Here is a 20698-nt window from a genome sequence, read left to right as displayed (position 1 = left end):
CACTATATGAAACCCAACGGACTTTTCTATTTATTTCTTCACTTTGGGCTTAGTTCTGACACTATTTTACAAGCTCACATTATTTCTATAGACTCCCTTGCCTCATTGACTCTAATCTATCAAACATACACCTGCCAAAGGAGAGCTTCAAGTACAACTCGAAATCCCCCTTACTTCCAAAATTAAATCCTGAACCCTATATTCTGACTTCAGGACTCCATCCTACTGGAAGTCAGATTCAAGGATACCAAGGTTCTTTTCCTGCACAAAATTGGAAGAGAACTCTCCAGCCATCTTCCTTATCGATACTTCCATTTCTGAGCCTGTAGCCAATAGAGCTGTTCAACTGCCAACAGTGCTCTAGGCATCTACGCATGCCTATACCATCATTTTACTAATGTCTCATCAGCTCTAAGATCTACACTCAAATGTGCCAGAATCCTGTCATCCCTGATACCTCTTTCAACCTCAAGAGATATATCTTCATTATTCACAAGATAATCTCCTCCTAATAAGTCACTGACAAAAGCTGGAATTTGGAGACTCACACTAATAAAGTCCTCCATTTTTAAAATAAGTGACAAAAGTAAACTCTGTGTTAAGTATCACTATATCATTAAAAAACTATTGGAAGTAAAAACATGCAGGGGTAGGGGGTGGCAGAGGTGGCGCAGTCGGTTAAGTGTTTGATTTCAGCTCAGGTCATGATCCTGGGGTCCTGGGATTGAGACTCGCATCAGGCTCCCTGCTCAGTGGGGAGTCTGCTTCTCCCTCTGCCTCTGCTCCTCTCCCTGCTTGTGCTCACTTTCTCAAATAAATAAATCAAATCTTAAAAAAGAAATTAAGTGATCTTTATTTATAAAGAAAAAAAAAAGTAAAAGTGTCTGAGGCACCAGAGTGGTTAGGTCAGTTAAGTGTCTGACTCTTGGTTTTGGCTCAGGTCGTGACCTCAGGGTCATGAGATCAAGCCCTGCATTGGGCTCCACACTTGGCCTGGAGTCTGCTTAAGATTCTCTCCTCCTCTGTTCCAGCTAATGTGCTCTCTCTCTCACAAATAAATAAATAAATCTTTTTTTTTTTTTTCGAAGTAAAAATATCTAACAACATGAACATAAACCATAATAATCAGCAAATAATTCCATAGCATGCTGAGAGCCGTTAGGATTGTTAACAATTCTAAAAACAGCACTTTTAATGTCCTGGGGTCATCTGTGTTCTAGAAGGCTGCCTGCCCCATCCCTGGAGCCCCAGGATAGTATCTAAGAATCACCAGTGTGAAGGGGAGAGCTAGAGTCTCCGCGTTGGAGTCCAAAGCCTGTGAAGAGTGCCATGTGGCCATTATTTGCTCGGGGCTCCCAGGCCTGTGCAATTATGAAGTGATCAAGCATCTGGTTCAGAGCCTGGAGTCTATTACTATCTTGCCTGGGCTCATAGCCCAGTTCCAAGGACTCCTTGGGAAGATTAAACAATCCAAGACTTGGGTGAGAGACATTAAAGATAATGGGGGGGGGCACCTAGGTGGCTCAGTGGGTTAAAGCCTCTGCCTTCTGCTCAGGTCATGATCCCAGGGTCCTGGGATCGAGCCCCTCATGGGGCTCTCTGCGCGGCAGGGAGCCTGCTTCCCTTCCTCTCTCTCTGCCTGCCTCTCTGCCTACTTGTAGTCTCTGTCTGTCAAATAAAGAAATAAAATCTTAAAAAAAGAAAAAAAGATAACCTGGGGACATGTTATATCACAAAGCAGGGAAGCTGTAAGAAACTACTGGGGTTAGGTCAAAAGGACACGTGAACAGCTTGATGGGGCTCCCAGCTTCCACGGTGGGCCAATTTGGACATCAGGAAGAACGAAGTGCATTAAGTGTACAACTATGCAAATCACGAGTTCATAATATTATAAAGCAAAAAATCTGGGTCATTTCCAAAGACCACTGAGGCACCAGTTCATTATTCTGAAGACTGATAAGTAAAAGGAAAGAATATTTGATGTCGTTATGGAAAAATCTCAGCTAAAGAACACAAGGGAAGCAACTGAATTAATCGAATTAGAAAAATCACTACATTGTAAACTCTTGAAAGAAAAACAGAGCAGGGATCAATGGCAAGGAAGGACTTTGTGACAGTAGGATTGTGGCCCAACCCCTCATTGGATAGACTCTGGTTAAGCTTTTTGTTTGTTTGTTTGTTTGTTTGTTTGTTTAACCTCTGAGGCTCAATCTCCTCAGCTGTAATTTGGAAATGGTAAGTCTAGATGTGATTTCCTGAGGTTTGGATAATGGAATGCATTTGAAATGTTGACCGCGGGACCCGCCCCTCAGCAGGAAGCTCCGTAGCAACAGGTGTTAACAAATGAGAGTGACAACTCCTTAGTAAGTCAGCTTAAATTTGAGGGGCTCCCCAAGTCTCTGAATTGAGCTCTTTCTCCAGATCTGGTCCACGTTATCCTAACCAGATGAAGGGGTTTCATTTATTACGGTGTTTCACAGTCGCCTATGTGGCCATAGGCGGGTGCTTGTAGGCAGGAGAAAGTGAACGTGGAAAAAAATGTCTTAGCAACACAGAGTCCCTGACAGCTCAGTCAGACCTCAGCCACAGACATGTCCTTCACCTCAGGGCCAGCCCAGCAGAAGCGAGGTTAGTACCTTATCATAGATTCTGTTGAGTAGTCGAGGCACGACGGGAAACACTGTGGGCTTCAGAGTTTTCATGTCATCAGGCAGCAACCGGATATCTCCTTGGAAGAAACCAACTCTGGCACCACAGGAGTACACAACAGCCTGAAAGCAAAACCAGAGATCGGGGCTCAGAGCCAAAGGCCCCCTTTGGGTAGGGACTGTCTTAGACAGAATCGGGGAACCAAGGTGACAGCCATGGACACTGTCCACTGTATAGCCCCCTCCCCACACGTTTCAGATACCCAGAATTCTGTGAGCCTGCCCCCAGGACAGGTTGGAAACTCTTTGCTGCTGAGGTGGCAGCAGAGGTGAGACAGACCGTGAGACTGAGGGCCCACCCTGTTCCACCCAGAGCTCTGAGGGACAGTCTGAGACACTGTCCTTTGTCAGAGACCGTTCGTTCACTCCATAGCACTAAGGAAAACACTGCCACTTAGGCCAGAACATGCCTATAGCTGCAAGACATCTCAGTTTCAGAGACATTAAAACGTGAAAAAGTATCCTTATTAAAATTGATATTGTATTAATCAGATGTCAATACCTCAGCCCAAGGAGATGAACTGTTCATTTTGGCACTTCACCCATCAACAGATAAGCTGGCCGAAGAGGGATTTATGCAGGAAGCAGAGAAGGGATTTTCTGTCCAACCAAACGGGTTTTGGGAAGCCAGCCCTGCTTTCAGTTCTCAAATCCACCCCAGAATTGCCTGAAAAGCCTGCAGTCCGCTCACAGAAAGGCAGCTCTCTGGCACACACACACGCTGAACATCTCACTGGATCAAATGCTCTTTCTCTGCCCTTCCAGGAGCTAACTTTCCTCTTGCTAACCTGAGATTTTTATTTTTTTTTTTTTTAAGATTTATTTATTTGACAGGGAGAGACAGCGAGAGGGGGAACACTAGTAGGGGGAGTTTGAGAGGGAGAAGCAGACTCCTTGCTGAGCAGGGAGCCTGATGCAGGGCTCCATCCCAGGACTCTGGGATCATGACCTAAGCCTAAGGCAGGCGCTTAATGACAGAGCCACCCAGGCGCCCTGGTCTAACCCAAGATTAAAAAAAAAAAAAAAAAAAAAAAATTCTAACCAACACAAAATGTAAAAGAGGAACTAATGTTTCCTCTCCCAGCTCAGAGTCAAGAGCAGATAGTCAGCTCCTGGCTTGGACTTCAGGACTCACAGGCACACTGTGTGAAGGCAGAAGCGACCATCAGCCCCACTGGACAGACCCAGACCCTGCTAGAAAGGCTTCGCAGCAAGTGAGGAGTAAGGCCGGGCTCAGGGCTCAGCTGCACCTGCTCCCTCCTTGTACGTTCCCATCAGAGAAAGGACTGGAAACGCTGTGTAGCTGCCTTTGGAAAAAACACAGAACTAGCAAGTCAGGACTGTCTTTTCACATATCTGCTGGGAATACAGGACACTCACCTGTACAACCCTCTCAAACATATGAGCCAAGGGGAGGTAGGATATGGTCACATCATCAGGGGTGGGCTTGAAAATATGCTATCGTTCAGAACAAGAAGGAGACATTAGGTTAATGCCAGCTTTCTCTTCCAAAGGAGATTTAAAACAAGCTATTATTAGTTATACTTAATAATTTATAATACTGTATTGTATATCTGAAAATTGTTAACTAGATCTTAATAGTTCTCAAGAAAAAAAACTAACTGCGTGTGATGATGGATGTTAGATTTATTGTGGGGACCATTTTGTAACATATATACGTATATAAATACACACACACACATGAATCATTATGTTGTACATCTGGAATTAACACAATGTTATATCAATTATATCTCAATAAAATTTTTTCTTTGATTTTAAAGAACACTCCTTCCTAGGACTGTCACACACAGTTGTACAGGTAGTACACTGTATAAGTCTGAGAGGTTGTCCCTTAATTTCACTGAGTGTAGAGATGTGCAGTCCTAAAAGACCAAGGCTTGAAAATGCACAGACCTCTGGACCAAAATGCACCATTATTTGTCCACATTCAGGCCTGTAACATGATTTTTGTTTGTTTCTGGTTTGTTTTGTTTGTCTCTGCCTCCTCTGCCATCAAGATTAAAATCTTAAGACAGATTTACATTTTAATGAGGATCTCTTTTTCAATGGACCACTGACCTCCATACACTTGAGGAAAGAAGAAACATTTGAAACAATATTTTGATGGGTCAACATGGCTCCTTTAGGGTCACCTATAGGAAACAGGACATGGAGAAAAAAAGCCTTTAAATAACTAATAGGCAGCCTTTGGCTATGAAAGAGGTTGCATTCACTTGGTTCTGTTCCAGAGAGCCAAGAGCTTCTCCTGTCACTGTGTCCTCTTATGAACAGTATGGGACACCATCTATGAACAATTAATGCACCCAGAGACACCACCACTGACAATACTGTTAGCCTTCTACTACCACAGAGGGTACAGTCACAATTTCAGATTGTAACAGTCAAAAGCAAAAATCCAAGTAACCCCACCTTGTGCTGTTTTTATATTTAGGACTTCAGACCTAACTTTATTACTTATCACATTACAAACTGGCTCAGTGGACAGGAGAATATGACTATAGGTCATCAGGGGCCATATCAAAAGCTATTAGGAGTTCTAATAGGATAACTCACTGTAGGGGAGGGGGAAGACACACGCTGATCTGCGTGGAACTCTCTCTGGGTCACCTTGATTGAGCAAAACTATTCTGACGATGTCAAGTTGAGAGAGTGGCGGTTGGGGAAGAAAGTTGACCTTGTGATGCCATCTGAAAGGCTCCCGAAATCCATAGCATGGAAACCCTTCCCAGTGTGTTCAATGAAATGCATTTGCTTATACCTGTTTTTCCACTGGGGCATACATATTCAAAAGCTTCGGGGTATAAGACCCTAAGGATAGGCCTCATTATAGGGAATATTTACCAGCCCACCCATGCTCAGTGACTCAAGCCATGTTTTTGGCCAACCAGGGGCCTCTGGGATAGCTTCATGCACACTGACCTGTGGTCCCACTAGTAAAGCAGATGATACTCAGGTCTTCTGGTTTAGGCGGCTAGAGGGGGAAGCACAAGAGATTAACCTACCAAGAACTTTGGGAATTGAACTTTTGGGCAAGACTCAAATTTGAACAGAAGAAAACTTACCACAGGTTTTCTGAAGTTCTCTTTGCCTAGATTCTACATGAACAGAAAGCCAAGAAAGGAAGTCTAGTTAGTTAAGATGGGACGACTAATGACAAATACAACCCTCTCTTTCTCTTTTCCATGCAAACACGCCCCTTTTCTGTGAGAGTAGAACCAAAATTGTAACCCAAATCAGGCCCAGAAGCCAACATTCAGGCACAGTGAAAGGCCCAGGGATAGAGCATAGTGTTTCTCTAGGACTCCAGCCTCCAGAGGGCAGATTCCAGATGTCCAAATTTCCCATTCTACTCTTGAGGTCCAGTCATCTAGGACCATTACTAAACCTTTTTGAGTAACAGGAATCCTTGACATTCAGGGCTTACTACATCGCAGGCACTGTTCCAAACACTTTCTATAGATTAACTCAGGCAACTCTTTACAATCGCTCTGTGAGGTGGGAACTATGTCAGCCTCATCTTACAGAGGGGAGAAGGGAGATGCGGAGAATCTTACTAAGATCACCCAACTCATGGTTGTGGCGCTGGAACGTGAATCCTGCCATCGGACTCCAGGACCCCTATATTTAGCTACCACTGAACTCCGTATTGATAAGTCCTCTACTTAGAAGTCTGTGCCTACTGGCCACAGACCATTCTCCTCTGACACAGTCCCTGAGTTGTTCAAGGGAAATTCTCCCCAAAGCCTCACAGCAGGAGTCTCATGGACTCCTCCCCTTCCACTGCTGGCTGACAGCAGCCTGTGCTCTCCTGTCGATATCCTCCTCATCGTGCCTGGTGGGAGAGCAGGCTTCGAGCTATTAGTTCAATTTAAGACACATACCTCAGCATCAAACAGGGATAAGAGCTCAATTCCACTTTTCTCTGCTCTTTGCTTCATGTCATCCTCAAACGGATCCATGAGAATGATCACTTTCAGACCCGGGGTGAGGCCCTTCTCCACATTCTCTATCAGCATCGATGCCTTTTGGGGCGTATCACAGATCACTGTAGTGATATCAGCTGAAAGCAGAAACCGAGCCGGAGGTCACCTTCCTGCTCTGCCCGGTACCTGATTGCTTTGCAAGGAGGAAGACGTTTCTGAAAATTTCAAAGCTAGTGGGTACCCGGATGAGATTACATCTGGAAATCAGATTTAGAGTGCATAAAACCTGAAGCATTCCATCAATAATAAATGAGCGTAATGGAAACAGAAGCACATAATTTTCATGCAAGTTGCCCAGACAGTTTACAGTTTCTAGAGTCACAAAACTCCTTCTGCTTAAGAATACAGACAACAAACACGGATCCCTCAGGTGTGGTTCTGTCAGTGTGTTTTATTTTGGGGAGGGGAGTAGGGAATAGAAGGGAAAAGAAGGGACAAATGGCATTTTAGCAGATAAACAGTTTATGATTCTACATGTTAGCATTTTCTTGGATACTCATCTGTAAAAGTAAAAAAACTTGCAATTGTGTCTATAGTCCAAACGGGTCTAGTCACTTAACTACCTAGTTCTGGGACAGAAAGTTAGATCTTAGATATGTGAATGGGTTGTTAGTGAGCCACTGAACTTGTACTTACTTCTCAAATAATGATAATTTTTTCTACAAATGCTGACTAACTGTACTGACTTGGATTTACAACGATAGGAAATGAAATCAGTGGTTTCATAGTGATTTAGTCAATTAAGTGACTTAGTGACTCACTCTATGACCTTTTATCCAGAAGGGCCAACGTAAGTAGTCTTATCTCTAAACTCTATTGTTACACTCTGCCACCTGGAACATTTCCTTGAACCTTCTATGTAGAAGCCAACACCTGCTTGGGCTCTTTGTAATTTCCTTGTAAATTATATCCTCCGTATTACAGAACAGGAAAAGCTTCCCCAAATTCTGGCCATAGCATTCCAAGTTGGCTAACAAAAGCAGATATTGAGGAATTACTCAGCATTAAGATAGGATCAAGTTATAATTTAATAGCAAACTCTTACCCCTGTTGACAATGTATACGATGGCTTCTGCTCCCAAGGTATCATACAGAGGAACGGCTACCATGGAGTATGTGTAACAAGCCAACTCAGAGATGATCCACTATATGGAAAAAAGCTCAAGTAAGAACTAGAGAACACTTTGAAGAGGAAGAGTATGAAAATAAATAAAAAATAAATTAAAAAAAAAAAAGAAAAGGAAGAGTATTACTTCAGTCATTCAGCCAATCAATGCTTATTTGATGCCTTTGTGTTAAAATAAATCACCTGGGGCCCTACAGACTTCCAATGCTAATGCTATAAAGTTAAAGAAGAGATAAGCTAGCACAGACAACTACAATACAAGAGGACCAAAATACAGAGGTAGAGTATGGTAAGCTCCATTGATAAAGGGTACAGAAACCACTGGTTTTAAGGGATTTTTTTTTTTAGGTGGGAGGTAGGAGGGGGTAGCCCAGGGAGAGGTAATTCCAAGCAGACTTCCCACTGAGCGTGGAGTCTGATGTGGGACTTGATCTCAAGACCCTGAGATCATGGACTGAGCTGAAACCAAGAGTTGGATGCTCAGTTGACCAAGCCTCCCAGGTGCCCCAGTTTTAAGGAGCTTTAAGGAGGGAGAAATCACTTTAGGGTTGGGGTAAAGGCCATCTGGAACTGCTTTGGGGAAAGTGATGGAAATTGGGCAGGGTTTTGAAAAACTGGTAAGATTTAGTTATGGAGCTGGAATCAGGGCAGGCATTCAGGGAAGAAGGAAGTGGATGTGCAAAGATAAGATAGCACAATATCTCTGTGTGTACATCAAACAGCATGAAGAACAATACGAAATGAATTAGAAAGGTGGGTCAGAATCTGCTAATGGTGGGCCTTGAACACCAGTCTAGGTGCTATGTACTGAATTGTGTCCCCCCCCCCCCTAAATTCATGTTGAAACCCTAACCCCCATTGGGACTGCGTTTGGAGATAGAGGCTTTAAAGAGGTAACTAAGGCTAAATAAGGTCATAAGGGTAGGGTCCCGAGCCCATATGACTGGTGTCCTTGTAAGAAGAGGAAAAGGTACTGGGGATGACAGAGGGAGGACCGTGTGAGGACTCACTTTGAAGGCGGCCACCTGCAAGCCAAGAACAGAGCCCTCAGTAGAAACCAAACCTGCTGACACCTTATCTTGGACTTCCAGGCTCCAGAGCCATGAGAAAAGAAATCTCTATTGTCTAAGCTCCCCCTGTCTGCGGTATTTTGTTATGACAGCCCAAGCCATCGAATATACGTGGCCGGGCACTAAGTTCCTAAATAAAGACTCAAGGACATCTCTTCTTATTGAGGCTGATTGAGAGTGTCACCAAGGTGGATTATGTAGAATCACCTCAACGTGCAGCCAGTGCCCTCCCAGGGTTTTGGTTAAGCAGCCGGCTCTAGGGAGCATAGGACATCCAACCATTCTGCAGCAGAAAAAGGCTTTCTCTGAGGATATTGGTCTAAGACTTAACTAAAGCTTAATTCCAATCATCTTAACATCTACCATCTGCTTTCAATCACTGAGGAAATATGGGTACAGTCTCTCTCGGTAGCACTGGGTACCTTATTTGACAAGTTCAAGTATAACATGCAAGTTCCAATTCTAATAAAATACCTCCCCCTTTCTACAATGTCCCCAAGCTCTTACTTGCCAGCCCCACATAGCTTCCTTATATTCTTCATACAATAAAGAGATGGACTTAAAGTGAATCATCATGGGCTACTAAATAAGAGAAATCCAGGTACTAACTTAGATCCCTAGGCATTCAACCAGGAATTAAGGGAGCACTGAACTGTAACTCTTTACTCGGGGGGGAACAAGTTTTATAGAATAAGAGAGCTTTAAAAAATTTTGGTAAATCATCAGCAAGTGTCAGAGTGCTGGTTTGGGGCCAGGTTTTAAGTCTTTAGTTTCTGAAGTTAACTTGAGCATGGTTACCTCTGGCCTATTTTGAGCAAAGATGCCAATAAATTGGTCTTGTGATGGCTTATGTCCTTTATGCAAGAGACAGGAACCCAGGTACTCTGCACGATCAGATACCTACAAGAGAGATGGGGAGCAGAGGGAGGGGACAAGACCCCAAAGAGAGAAAATTAGCTAGAATGCCACATTAACAAAAGAGTCTACCCCAAAACAATGGGCAAGACTTACCTGCTTGTAGGATAGCCATCTGTAGGGCTGGTTTGGTTTTCTATATCCCAAGCAAGGCCCATTGTCTAAAAACATGACATTTAAAGAAAATCAGCACCGCCTGCAAATCCTTTGGATCATAGAAGGTAAAAGAGGATTAGGGAGAGATAAGAAACAAAGGAGGAGAAATCCAGTAAGGACATGAGCTTCTGTGTCAAGGAAAGTCAAAGGCAATAAGTACTCAAAGTTCTCAAAGGCAGAGACAGTCTTACCAACTACATCTGAAACATTTAGGAAATGTATTGAAACATTCAGCATGGTTTGGTGTTGGAAGATGTGACCTCTGTGGTAACAGGCATTTGGAGAAAATGTTCACATGATGTGAACAAGTAAAAGCCCATAAGTAAACACAAACAGCCCGCCTCTATCAGACAGTCTTGGATTGAGCTTCCTTATCATAAAAGAAATGCTCACAAAAATATAGAAAAAAAAAAACAAAATATGAACTGTCAATGATTTCACCACCCATAACACTGATACTGATTTTCAAAGTTCCTTTGTATAGGTTTACAGGGTTATTTTCAATCCACAGATATGTTTTGGATCCTACTTCCATCCCCCATCTGATATGAAAATTCCTGTTATTATTTCTTCTTTGCAGAGATTTCAGTGGACTTTTATGGCCAACTGAGGAAGGGCTCTGTGGCAGTGACTTTTTCTCATGGGGGGGGGGGTGTTTGGGTCATTTCCAAGTTTGACACCTGAAATAATGCTCTGATAAATATTTCCAAATTGCTAATGTCAAATTCAGAACATTTCGTAGAATAGAGTCTCTGAAATGAAATAACGTGGTTGGTGTGTGTGTGTTGGGGGAGATCTCGGGGGTTGTGGTGGACAAACAGCTCATGTTTTTGATCCCCTGAACCACATTGCTTAGCAGAGAAGTTGTAGGAAAGGATTTTTCTCCCACCAGTGACACACCAAGTTGTAGACCCCCAATAGTATCTCTTCCATATCCTTCTGGTTTGCTAGGTTTAAAAAGTTAGCACTTTAACAGCTCTTAAAGTGCGACCTTGTGCTTTGTTTCATTTACTCTCTCAAATCATCTGTTAATGTACTTTTCCCATTTCTATGAGAACGTCTCCTGAGATACCAAGGCTCATAGGAACTACAGGAACACATACACACCTGCACGCACACAGGTACACACTTGTCCGTACACACGTACATCTGCCTTCAATATCTTTACAATTGTGTCGTACACTTGACAGTAGAAGAATGAAACGTCTGAAGAGCTCAAGAACTCTGCTTACTAGAATAACCAGTCCTGTCAGCCATGCGAGCCATGGCACAGTGCTGTTGGGTGAGAGAGCCACGCTAACTAACCAAGACGTCCTGACATCTAAGCCAGAGGGAGAGAGAGTTACTGAGAGAAAAGTAGAAGGTGGGAAATTTTACCTAGAGGTTCTAGTCAGATTGCTGAGAGGCACTCAGTTCTTGCCAAAAGGAAGTGGTCAGAGACAGAGTGACTAAGAATTCAGAGACAAAGCAGTGACCCTGCAATCTAAGTGACAGAAGGAAAGGGAAAGAAACCTGGAAAGACAGAACCGTTCTGATGAAAGAGATATTTAAGGAACGAACAAGGAGCCTGTCCACAGGAAACATGAGGACTTTTTCTCTCCACTAGAAGAGCTGCACGACAGCTCAAGATGTAAGGGCTCATGCTATTGCTTTCCCAGAGGCAAGGCAAGTCCCAGTCCTGAGGTGTTCACAGCCACCACTCCATCCCAGAGAATGTGCCTCAGACAGTCTACTGTCTTAATATTCCATATCCCATATTCCATGTTCTCTGTGCACATTACCTAACTATTGTTATCCCTAAAGTATGAAGCATCATGGAGGACTGGGGCAGTGTCTTCAAGCTCACCCAGTAAGAAATGGCAGCAAATGTGGGAAAACCATACGTCACTTCCCTAATGATGAAAATTCTAGCAGAGACCCATGGCATGACGTACAAGGAGTACGTCAAATAATTGGCCCTTAGGGTACCAACTGAAGTCTCATTAAACTCTGGCCCCAATCAACTTCAGCCTATTTAGCTAAAGTCCCGACCAGGCAACAGCTTAGCCTTAGATTCACATATTCAACCCAGACATCCATCTGTTCTAATGGTAGGGTCATCTACAAAGACCCCACCAGTTAACTTCTTGACCAAGTTGCCGCCCTCAGCTGGGTAGAGTTGAAACTGTGGCATGCAGAACCCCTAAGAAGCTTTGTTCAAGATTCAGATTCTTAGGTCTTCCTGTGTGGAAATCTGGTCCTCTGCAACAAGGTGGTGCTAGGGGAGCTGTATTTGAGCAGATTCTCAATATAGACCATCTACTGGATAGGAATTAGAAGTGTAGGTCAGGGCAGGGGCGCCTGGGTGGCTCAGTTGGTTAAGCATCTGACTCTTGATTTTGGCTCAGGTCATGATCTCAGCATCTTGAGATCAAGCCCTACATCAGGCTCCACGCTCAGCCTGAATTCTGGAGAGTCTCTGTCTCCCTCTCCCTCTGCCCCACCGCCTCTGTCACCCTCTCTGAAAGAGAGAAAAAAAGACAGACAGAAAGAAAGAGTGTATGTTAAAGCTGATGTATTCATCTCCACTTGGGACCAGACATCATGTTTCTATTTCTCATAACTGCTTAAAGGAGAAGCCATTTTAACTTTATCTGTTACGTTTTGATTCAGTATTAAAGAAGATATTCTAAATAAAGGATCTTATATGCCACATAACATGTGGATTGTTTCTAAATGGATTGTTTCTAGTTATAGTAATGACACAAGAAAGAAAAATCAATGAAGGAAATTTTGAAAAATAGAAAATTCCAAAGGCAAGTTTGTTATATTAGCCATATAGTGTCTTAGGTTGCCGAACAGGAAAGAAACTAATGGATGGTTTGGGTATTGCTTGTAATTTGTATGGAAGTCTAAATAAGCACTGATTTAGAGTCAGAAATACCAAGTATGGTCCCACTTGGAGCCTTCATATAGAAGTTTTCTTTACAATAAACCTTTCTTTGTCTGGAGGAACAAATACTTTTATAAAACACTTCAGAGCTGACTGAAAATAGAACAATCTAGTTAGATAGATTTCAATATCAACTACAACATTTTCTAGTTCTGTTGCCTTTGGAATGTTCCTGAACCTCTGAGTGTCTGTTTCCTCATTTTCTAAAAGTAGAGGCAATAACAGCTAATCCTTAAGGTTTAGGGGAGGCTAAGCAGCTGGGATGTGTGTAGTGCTTGATGCATTGGTACTTGACAGGAGTTGGCCGGTAAATATCGTCAGAGTGAAAAGCAGAAGGCAACAAGGGAGAAATCACACAGGCAAAAGCACCTGGGTGGCTGAGTTTGTTAAGCATCTGCCCTCAGCTCAGGTCATGATCCCAGGGTCCTAGGATGGAGTCCTACATCAGGTTCCTTGCTCTGCAGGGAGCCTGCTTCTCCCTCTCCCTCTGCCCCTCCCCCCTGGCTCATGCTCTCTCTCACTTACTCTCAAATAAGTAAATAAAATCTTTTTTAAAAAGTCACACAGGCAAACCTATGTTTGGACAGAATATATATGTGTGTATACACACACATACACACACACACACACATACATACATAGATATAGATATATAAAGAAGGTACAGGGAGAAGTATAAGCTGGTTGATTTTGAAAGGAAACTAGCGCACCTCACGTTGTGTTCAGTAATACAGATATAAGTATTGAGCCTTGATAAGTTCCAAATGAACTTGCCAAAGTCCACATAGTCACCTTTCTAAGGAAGTCCAAAACATCATTGCTTTCTGCGGTCCTAAAGAGTATGGGCATGGACCAGCATTAGTGTCAAGGACAAGGTAAGAAGTCAGGAGCCCTGAGTGCTAATTCTGGCTCGGATTCTACATTTATAAATGTAAGGAACTGCATTTATATTAAGCCCTGTTTCTGAACAAATATAAGGTACCAGTGAGTTAATCAAAACACCTTCCTCCACATTATTATCAGATCTTTACCAATGTGACAGGGAAGTCTTCCTTGTATTAAGGGATAGATCCAGAGGGGCAAAGTGGTTTTGCACCAGGTCACACACCTGGAAATGGAAGAGCTGGGTTTCCAATGCAAGTCTGTTCTACACTGTTTCCGACACCCGTGCTGATACTCTGCTACATCCCCTACCTTTCATACATCAGCCTTCAGACTACCACTGGGGTTTAAGAAGTGAGACAGGAGAGAAGTGTAAGCTATGAGATCCCCACCTCCGTCTTCTTGCAGTCGAGATTAGACTGCCAGGCTTACCAGACACAGCAAGTCCTCTTTGGAAAACTTCATACATTGTCTTGACATCTGAGTAGTAGTAAGATAGTGGTTCATTGCTCTTCTGGCTAGCGGCCTTCCGTGCCCCACCCTAGGATACAAGACCAAGTTGAGGCCAAGCCTGACTCTCTTCCACCCTTTCCAAACCCTTATATTGAATTGAAGAGATCATAAATCCTGAACATTGAGCTCTTTATTATTCAATTAATTTTTAAATCCCCAAATTGTAGTATCCTTACATTGTAGAAACCCAGTGACTGTCACAGTTATGTTTTTGGCAATCTCCCCCAACCCCTAGAGGCAAACATACATACACATGTGGAGAGAGGAGAGATAATAGTATGGTTTTACGTTGTAAAGATCATACCCAGTTTAAACATCTACCAAGCACATACTATGTGCCAACACAGTGCAACAAATACTATAGACACAAAGTGAGTTATGACCAAATCTTTGTCCATCAACATCTCATGAGTGAGAGACTTTGGAGTGGAGGTGGGGTGAAAAGGACAAACACACAACTAAAATATTGTGATGTACATGCTGTAATGAAGGCGTACATTCTGGGAGCTGGTCATGCTACCCATTCTGTATTAAGTACAAAGGTGGCAAAGAAATAATACTTCATGGGGACTTAGAAGATAACTAAGCATTTACCAGAAAGTTATGGTTTGGTAGAGGGGAGGGAAAGAAGAACAATTCAGAATGAAGGAGCAACCTGAATAAAGACACAGAGACGAAAAGACACATTGCAGAGTCTGGTGGGTGGCCTCTGACAGTCCTGTAGAGAGCAGGGTATCAGAGGAAGAGGCAGTAGCTACAGATGTGCCTAGATAAATCAGCTGGAACTACAGGATGGGGCCCTGATGAGGATCCTGGGGAAGCAAGATGAGCTACAACATGGTCTAACCCTCGTGCAAGTTAGTCTAGAGAGGACTAGGCATCCGTGAAATAAATACTCAAAAATGTAACTTACTACTGAGATCCTTATCTAACATAACACAGTGAGAGCTTCGTCTAGCACATCAGGGAAGATTTCTAGATGTCACATTAAGTCAAGGTGTCAACAATGGAGTTCCCTATCTAGTAAAGGAAGATAGCGTCTTACTGTTTGTTTACGTAGATGGGCTGAGGAAGAAAGAAGGAAAGATGATTCAGACTCAATGAGAAGAGATGCATTTAACTGAGATAGAGCAGGAGGGGAAATAGGAAAGTTGTGTGTGTGTGTGTGTGTGTGTGTGTGTGTGTGTGTGTGTAAGACATCCAATAAAGAGACTTGTTGAGCTTGAGTGCCACTGAGATAGTCTGGTACTGGAGAGAGATCAGAACTAGAAATTCAGATTTGGGTGCTGTAACATTTTAGGTACAATTCTAAGCCATGAGAGAGGAGGGATTTTTTTCAGCTCGGAGGAGTTCACAGGGATTGGCAGACTATCATCTAGGGCCAGAGCTGCCTTGTCACCTGCTTTTACAAATAAAGATTTATCAGAACACAGTGTGCTCATTCATTTATGTATTATCTGCTGCTTTCAACAGCATGGAACATACTGTCTTCATGTTACAACAATAGAGTTGAGTAGTTGCAAGAGAGTCCACATGGTCTGCAAAACCTGAATAATTCACTGTCTGGTCAGCACAGGTTTGCCAAACCCTGCCTCAGGGAATTGAGAAAGTGAGAATGAAACTCTAGATGAGGGGAGAAAAGAAGCTGAGTGACAAAGACCACTTTGGAATTAGGAAGAAACCTCATTGAAAGATAGTTTGAAAGCAGTTATAAGAGAAGAATTCTCAAGTCAAGTAAGAAGAAGGCTGAAGGAGAAATCATTGAAATTCAAAGTTAGGTCATGAGTGACCCAGAGGAGTTTGGGGGGATGGTCAGAGTAAAGGTCAGATCTCAGTGGGCTGAAGTTCAGGAAAGGAAATCAACAGGTTACTCTTAAAGAAAAAAGGAAGATTGAAAGGAGGTGGTACTGAAGGAGCAGGATCAACGCAAAGGAAGAGGCCAACCAAAACCATGAAAACCACCTCCCAAAAAAGTGTTGGTGGTGGAGAGTGGATACAACTTGGAGTAAGATTCCGGGGTAGAGGAAGGACGTTCCTGAAAAGATCAGAAGAGGTGAGCCTTATAAAGGAACAGAAATGCTCTCTTCTCTGCAAAGGACTGGACATAAAAGATGATAAAAGAATGTTCTGGAAGCTTTCCCTTTGCTTGAAGTTGTAGGAAGCTGATTTCCTGAAAGTCAGGGAATTGAGGGGGAAAATACCACTTCAACTTCCACCAGTTTTAAGACTGGATATTAACTCAAAGCCAGAATTTAACTCAAGGAAATAACTTCTTTATCCTCCTCAGATATTGGGTATTTTAATGAAAATGTTCTCCTACCCCCAAAGCACTGACTCTATCATCTAGATCATGGGTCAGCAAAATTTCTCTGTAAAGGGCTAGACAGGAAAAACTTCAGGCTCTGTGGAACACAGATGAACTGCTTTTCTTTTTTGTTTTTGTTTTTTTTTTAATGTATCTTTATAAAAATGTGAAAACCATTCTTCGCTGGCTAGTTGCTCATAAAAAGGTGGATTTTGCCCATGGGCTATAGTTTACCAACTTTGATCTTGATTATTGGCTTCATAAAACCTACCTGTGCTTTCATTTTTATTACAAAGCAAAGTACGCCAGTAACTGAAGTCCAAATTCGTAGATCTTCTGGTGATTGCTAACCTAAATGGCTTACTTTCTCACCCTAGATCCCTTCCTCTTCCCAAGTTATCCCAAGGTCTTAAATTACACTTCGTGCTTGAGCAAATTCAAAAGAAGATTGGCAAGTTACCTCAATTCCCACTGACTGGTTGTTCAAATCCACAAGAGGCAAGACTGGCTGAGGTCTACTGACCAGCCACACGAAGATGGCAACTCCGAAGGTGAGAATGCAGACCAGTGCCGGGGTTGGAAGTGGGGAAAACAAGAAGTTAAAGATAAAAAGCATCTTTGTGGATAGCAGCAGGAAGTTCAAGCCTTAAAAAAAAAAAAAAAAAAAAGGAAAGAAAGTTAGAGGAAATGGCTGAAATTTTTACTCGATAGCTGTGTTTATAAAGGGAACCCCCCCACACACACACACAGACACATACACAGACCTTTAACTCTCCAAGAAAACAGGGCTGGCCTTCTCTAGCAAAAGAATTTCTATTACTGTTTGCTTTAGCAATGTTGGAAATCATAGAATGCATTCTCTACTCCTGTGACTTGACTGACCTCCCACAAGGACAAAGGAAGGATCAAAGGAAACAAGTTAATCGTTTGCTCAACAATTTTATGAAATGACTGCCCTTCTGGGGCACGTGGGTGGTTCCGTCATCAAGCGTCTACCTTTGGCTCAGGTCATGATCCCAAGGTCCTGGGATCATGTCCTAGGTCAGACTCTTTTCTCAGGGGGAAGCCTGCTTCTCCCTCTCCCACTCACCTTGCTCGTGTTCTCTCTCTGTCTCTCTTTCTCTGTCAAATAAACAAAATCTTACAAAAAGAGAGAGAGAGAAGAAATTACTGCCCTTTTATTTTTGGCCCATGGGGCCTAGAAGAAACCCTTCTGGATCCAGGCTAAGCTGGTAGTCAGATCTAGGCTAAGCTAGGCACTCTAGAGACCCTCCCCTGCCCAGGCCAACTGAGCACCAGGAAGGACTGTTCCGCCTGGATTTCTCTAGTATAAAGCAGAAAAGGGAACATCTGTAGAGGTGACTCAACAGAGTTTAAAAATCAAGCATTCTGCATGAAGGACATTTCCTGCTGCTCAGATGTGCCTTGCTCATTGCTTTCTTTTTTGAAGCACTGGGAGAGTCTCAGTGAGGAACATCCTGTCAGCTTGCTTTGTTTGTCCAATGTCATCTCCTCCAGAGAAACCATTTTTACTGGAGGCAACGTTGGCCAGGTTCACAGGAAGAGTATTGGAGAATGGACCTGACCCATTGTAGCAAGTGAACATTGAAGGTTTAGGCCAGGAAGAGAGGTCAAGGAACTGACACCACAAAGGTTTTCCCCAACCCAGATTTTCTTGTAGTTTCCAGCAAAGTTCAGCTTCAAACTGCTCTAGTAGCAGGAACTAGTATTCGGGCAGGTCCTAGGAACTTCCTCTGGTGGAGGCCATCTCTTCCAACTCTTGCCCCAAACTGCTTTCAGACTGGGCTGTGTGCATGGATCACGGAATTTAAATCCAACCAATGTCATGAAGTAGAATTTTAGAGATGAGAAAAATTGAAGCTCCCAGGGGTAATGCAACTTGTCCAAGTTCACTCACCATTTCCCACTGTTGCTTTCCCCACTGAAAGCTACAAAAATCACAGCTCCTCTTTCCTCACGAGTCTAGCTACAGAGTTCAAGGAGATTGAACCTGTCTGGAACCTTAGAGACAACAGCAAAGGAAATTCAAAAGTTGTGTTTTTCAAAGTTCATCACAGTGCCCTATAGAAAAATATCTCAGAGAGGAGGCCAAACGTTCCTACTTAAAACCTAGAGAGCAAAGCATGCCTGATAAAGAGCTTGATAAGAACAAGATCATAGCTGCCTGAGAACTTTGGGGCAACTGCCATTAGCCGGCATCTCGAACTTTCTCCATGAAGACACATACTTCCCTCTATCCTAACAAAGGCTAGTGGGGGGGGGGGGGGCCTGGGAAATGTGTGTGGGAACTGGAACGGGTCTGTCAGTCATCTTAGCATTCTTCCGCTCCGTGACAGGTTATTACCTGAACTTGGAGCCGTCCCTTTCCATTTTACGGAGGAAAGCTGAACTTCCACAGACTGGGATGACTGTCCCCCACTCCTTGGTTTCTTCCACATTGTGTTTAGGAGAAGAAAAAGAAGACACAACAAAAACAAAAGCGAGGCCCCATAAGGGCTAGGTTACCTAATAATAGGAGCTACTGTGACCACCTGCCAGGATTCTGAACTGGGAATTTTGGAATCCAGCCTCACCTGGATTAGTGTGGTGAAGTGGCACGTCCAGGAGACAGAATGTGTTCAAGAGCCAGCCGTGTAGGACTTTGTTGTTCGCCAGGTGGGGAACAGGGCGGCCCCAGGGGAAATTGTGAAATTGAGAGTGGGTAGCAGGCGCTCAAAGGAGGAGAAACCTGCTTGGTGCTGCCCACCCTACACACCCAGCCCTTTCCCTCAGCCTGGCAGATCTTCTGATCTGGGAGTCTCTCCTCTGTCCTAATCACACCTTCAAATTAAGAGATTCTTACCTTCACTACCCTTCTGGTCTGTGGGAACAAATTGTCACACTAAGGACTTTTGCTGTCTTCTTGCAGATTTACATTTTAATAAAGGACTTTGTGGGTGCCTGGGTGGCTCAATGGGTTAAGCCTCTGCCTTTGGCTCAGGTCATGATCTCAGGGTCCTGCGATCAAGCCTCACATCATGCTCTCTGCTCAGCAGGAAGCCTACTTCCCTTCCTCTCTCTCTGCCTGCTTCTCTGCCGACTTACTGTCTGTCTGTCAGATAAATAAATCTGTCAATAAATAAATAAAATAAATAAATAAATGAAATATCTGTCAAATAAATAAATAATAATAAAAAATAAGGGACTTTGCAAACAATGTCTTCAAAAGAAGGTCTCAAGGTGAAACTGGTGTTTGAGGGGGGCGGTAAGGAGGAGAGGGGTTGAGGAGCCCAGCAGGGAGCAGGAAGGGAAGGGAAGACGGGGAGAGAACCCATGACCAGTCTAAATGCAGCACCTGCTATCACCCCCACTGACTGTTACCGCTCGGTAATGGGAGCCCAGGATCACCAGACCATCAGATTTTTTTCTTCCTGGAAAATCTAGAACACTGAATTTTTGTGAAACCTCAGTTTTAACTATTGGCTTAGTTAGTAAGTCTGGTATGAGACAAACAGAAAGACATCTGGCTTACTCTGGACCATGGTCTGTCAGTTCTTGTGCCCTCCCTTTTAGACCTGTTACAGTACACTACCCACAAGAGTGATGAGAGGGTCTACTCTGTAACAGACAAGGGAGATACTTACAAATGTCAGGTGGGCAGTTTCAGGAGAATGAAATACCTTGCTTACACTGGCAAGGGATTTTATTAGCAGAAGACTCTGAAGGATGTGTCTACTTGACAAATAAAATAGCAATTTGCAATGGCAAATTAAGTAGTCAGTTCAAATATGATCATGTACAGAATTTCAGATGGTTCCTTTCTGCTTCCCCATATTTTTTTTTTAATTGAGGTGAAATCCACAGAGGTAGAATTAACCATTTTTAAAATGTACAATTCCGTAGCATTTAGTACATTCATGATGTTGTACAACCATTGCCTCTAGTTAGGTCCCAAACAGTTTCATCCCCAAAGGGAAACCAAGTACCAATTAAGTAATTACTCTCTCCTCCCTGCAGCCCCTGGCAACCATGAGCTTTGTTTCTATCTGAATAATTTCTGACAAATTCTTAATATTTTATATAC

General features: G+C 43.2%; 1 protein-coding gene across 4 annotated transcripts in view; it reads right to left on the bottom strand.

Moving 5' to 3' along the window:
• ACSL5 (acyl-CoA synthetase long chain family member 5) overlaps window positions 1–20698 on the bottom strand; it is a 45382-nt gene that overhangs the window by 9672 nt on the left and 15012 nt on the right. For 2 of the 4 annotated variants that reach the window (XM_082721373.1, XM_082721372.1), the window contains exons 2-12: window positions 17075–17259; window positions 14229–14337; window positions 9923–9987; window positions 9710–9811; window positions 7761–7860; window positions 6614–6792; window positions 5795–5827; window positions 5652–5703; window positions 4791–4864; window positions 4089–4166; window positions 2637–2771 (exon numbers count right to left, since the gene is read on the bottom strand). In XM_082721373.1, the coding sequence (XP_082577499.1) occupies window positions 2637–2771; window positions 4089–4166; window positions 4791–4864; window positions 5652–5703; window positions 5795–5827; window positions 6614–6792; window positions 7761–7860; window positions 9710–9811; window positions 9923–9987; window positions 14229–14337; window positions 17075–17230 (1083 nt within the window). In that variant the 5' untranslated portion in view covers window positions 17231–17259. Of the gene's footprint in view, window positions 1–2636; window positions 2772–4088; window positions 4167–4790; window positions 4865–5651; window positions 5704–5794; window positions 5828–6613; window positions 6793–7760; window positions 7861–9709; window positions 9812–9922; window positions 9988–14228; window positions 14338–17074; window positions 17260–18979; window positions 19065–19208; window positions 19270–20698 lie in introns of those variants that run through there. The other 2 variants (XM_082721374.1, XM_082721375.1) reach the window with 2 other exon arrangements.

Source organism: Mustela nivalis, assembly GCF_964662115.1.
Source record: "Mustela nivalis genome assembly, chromosome: 2".
NCBI classification, from domain to species: domain Eukaryota; kingdom Metazoa; phylum Chordata; class Mammalia; order Carnivora; family Mustelidae; genus Mustela; species Mustela nivalis.
The sequence above is the reverse complement of the archived record's forward strand: the minus strand, read 5'-3'. Positions and strand labels throughout refer to the sequence as shown.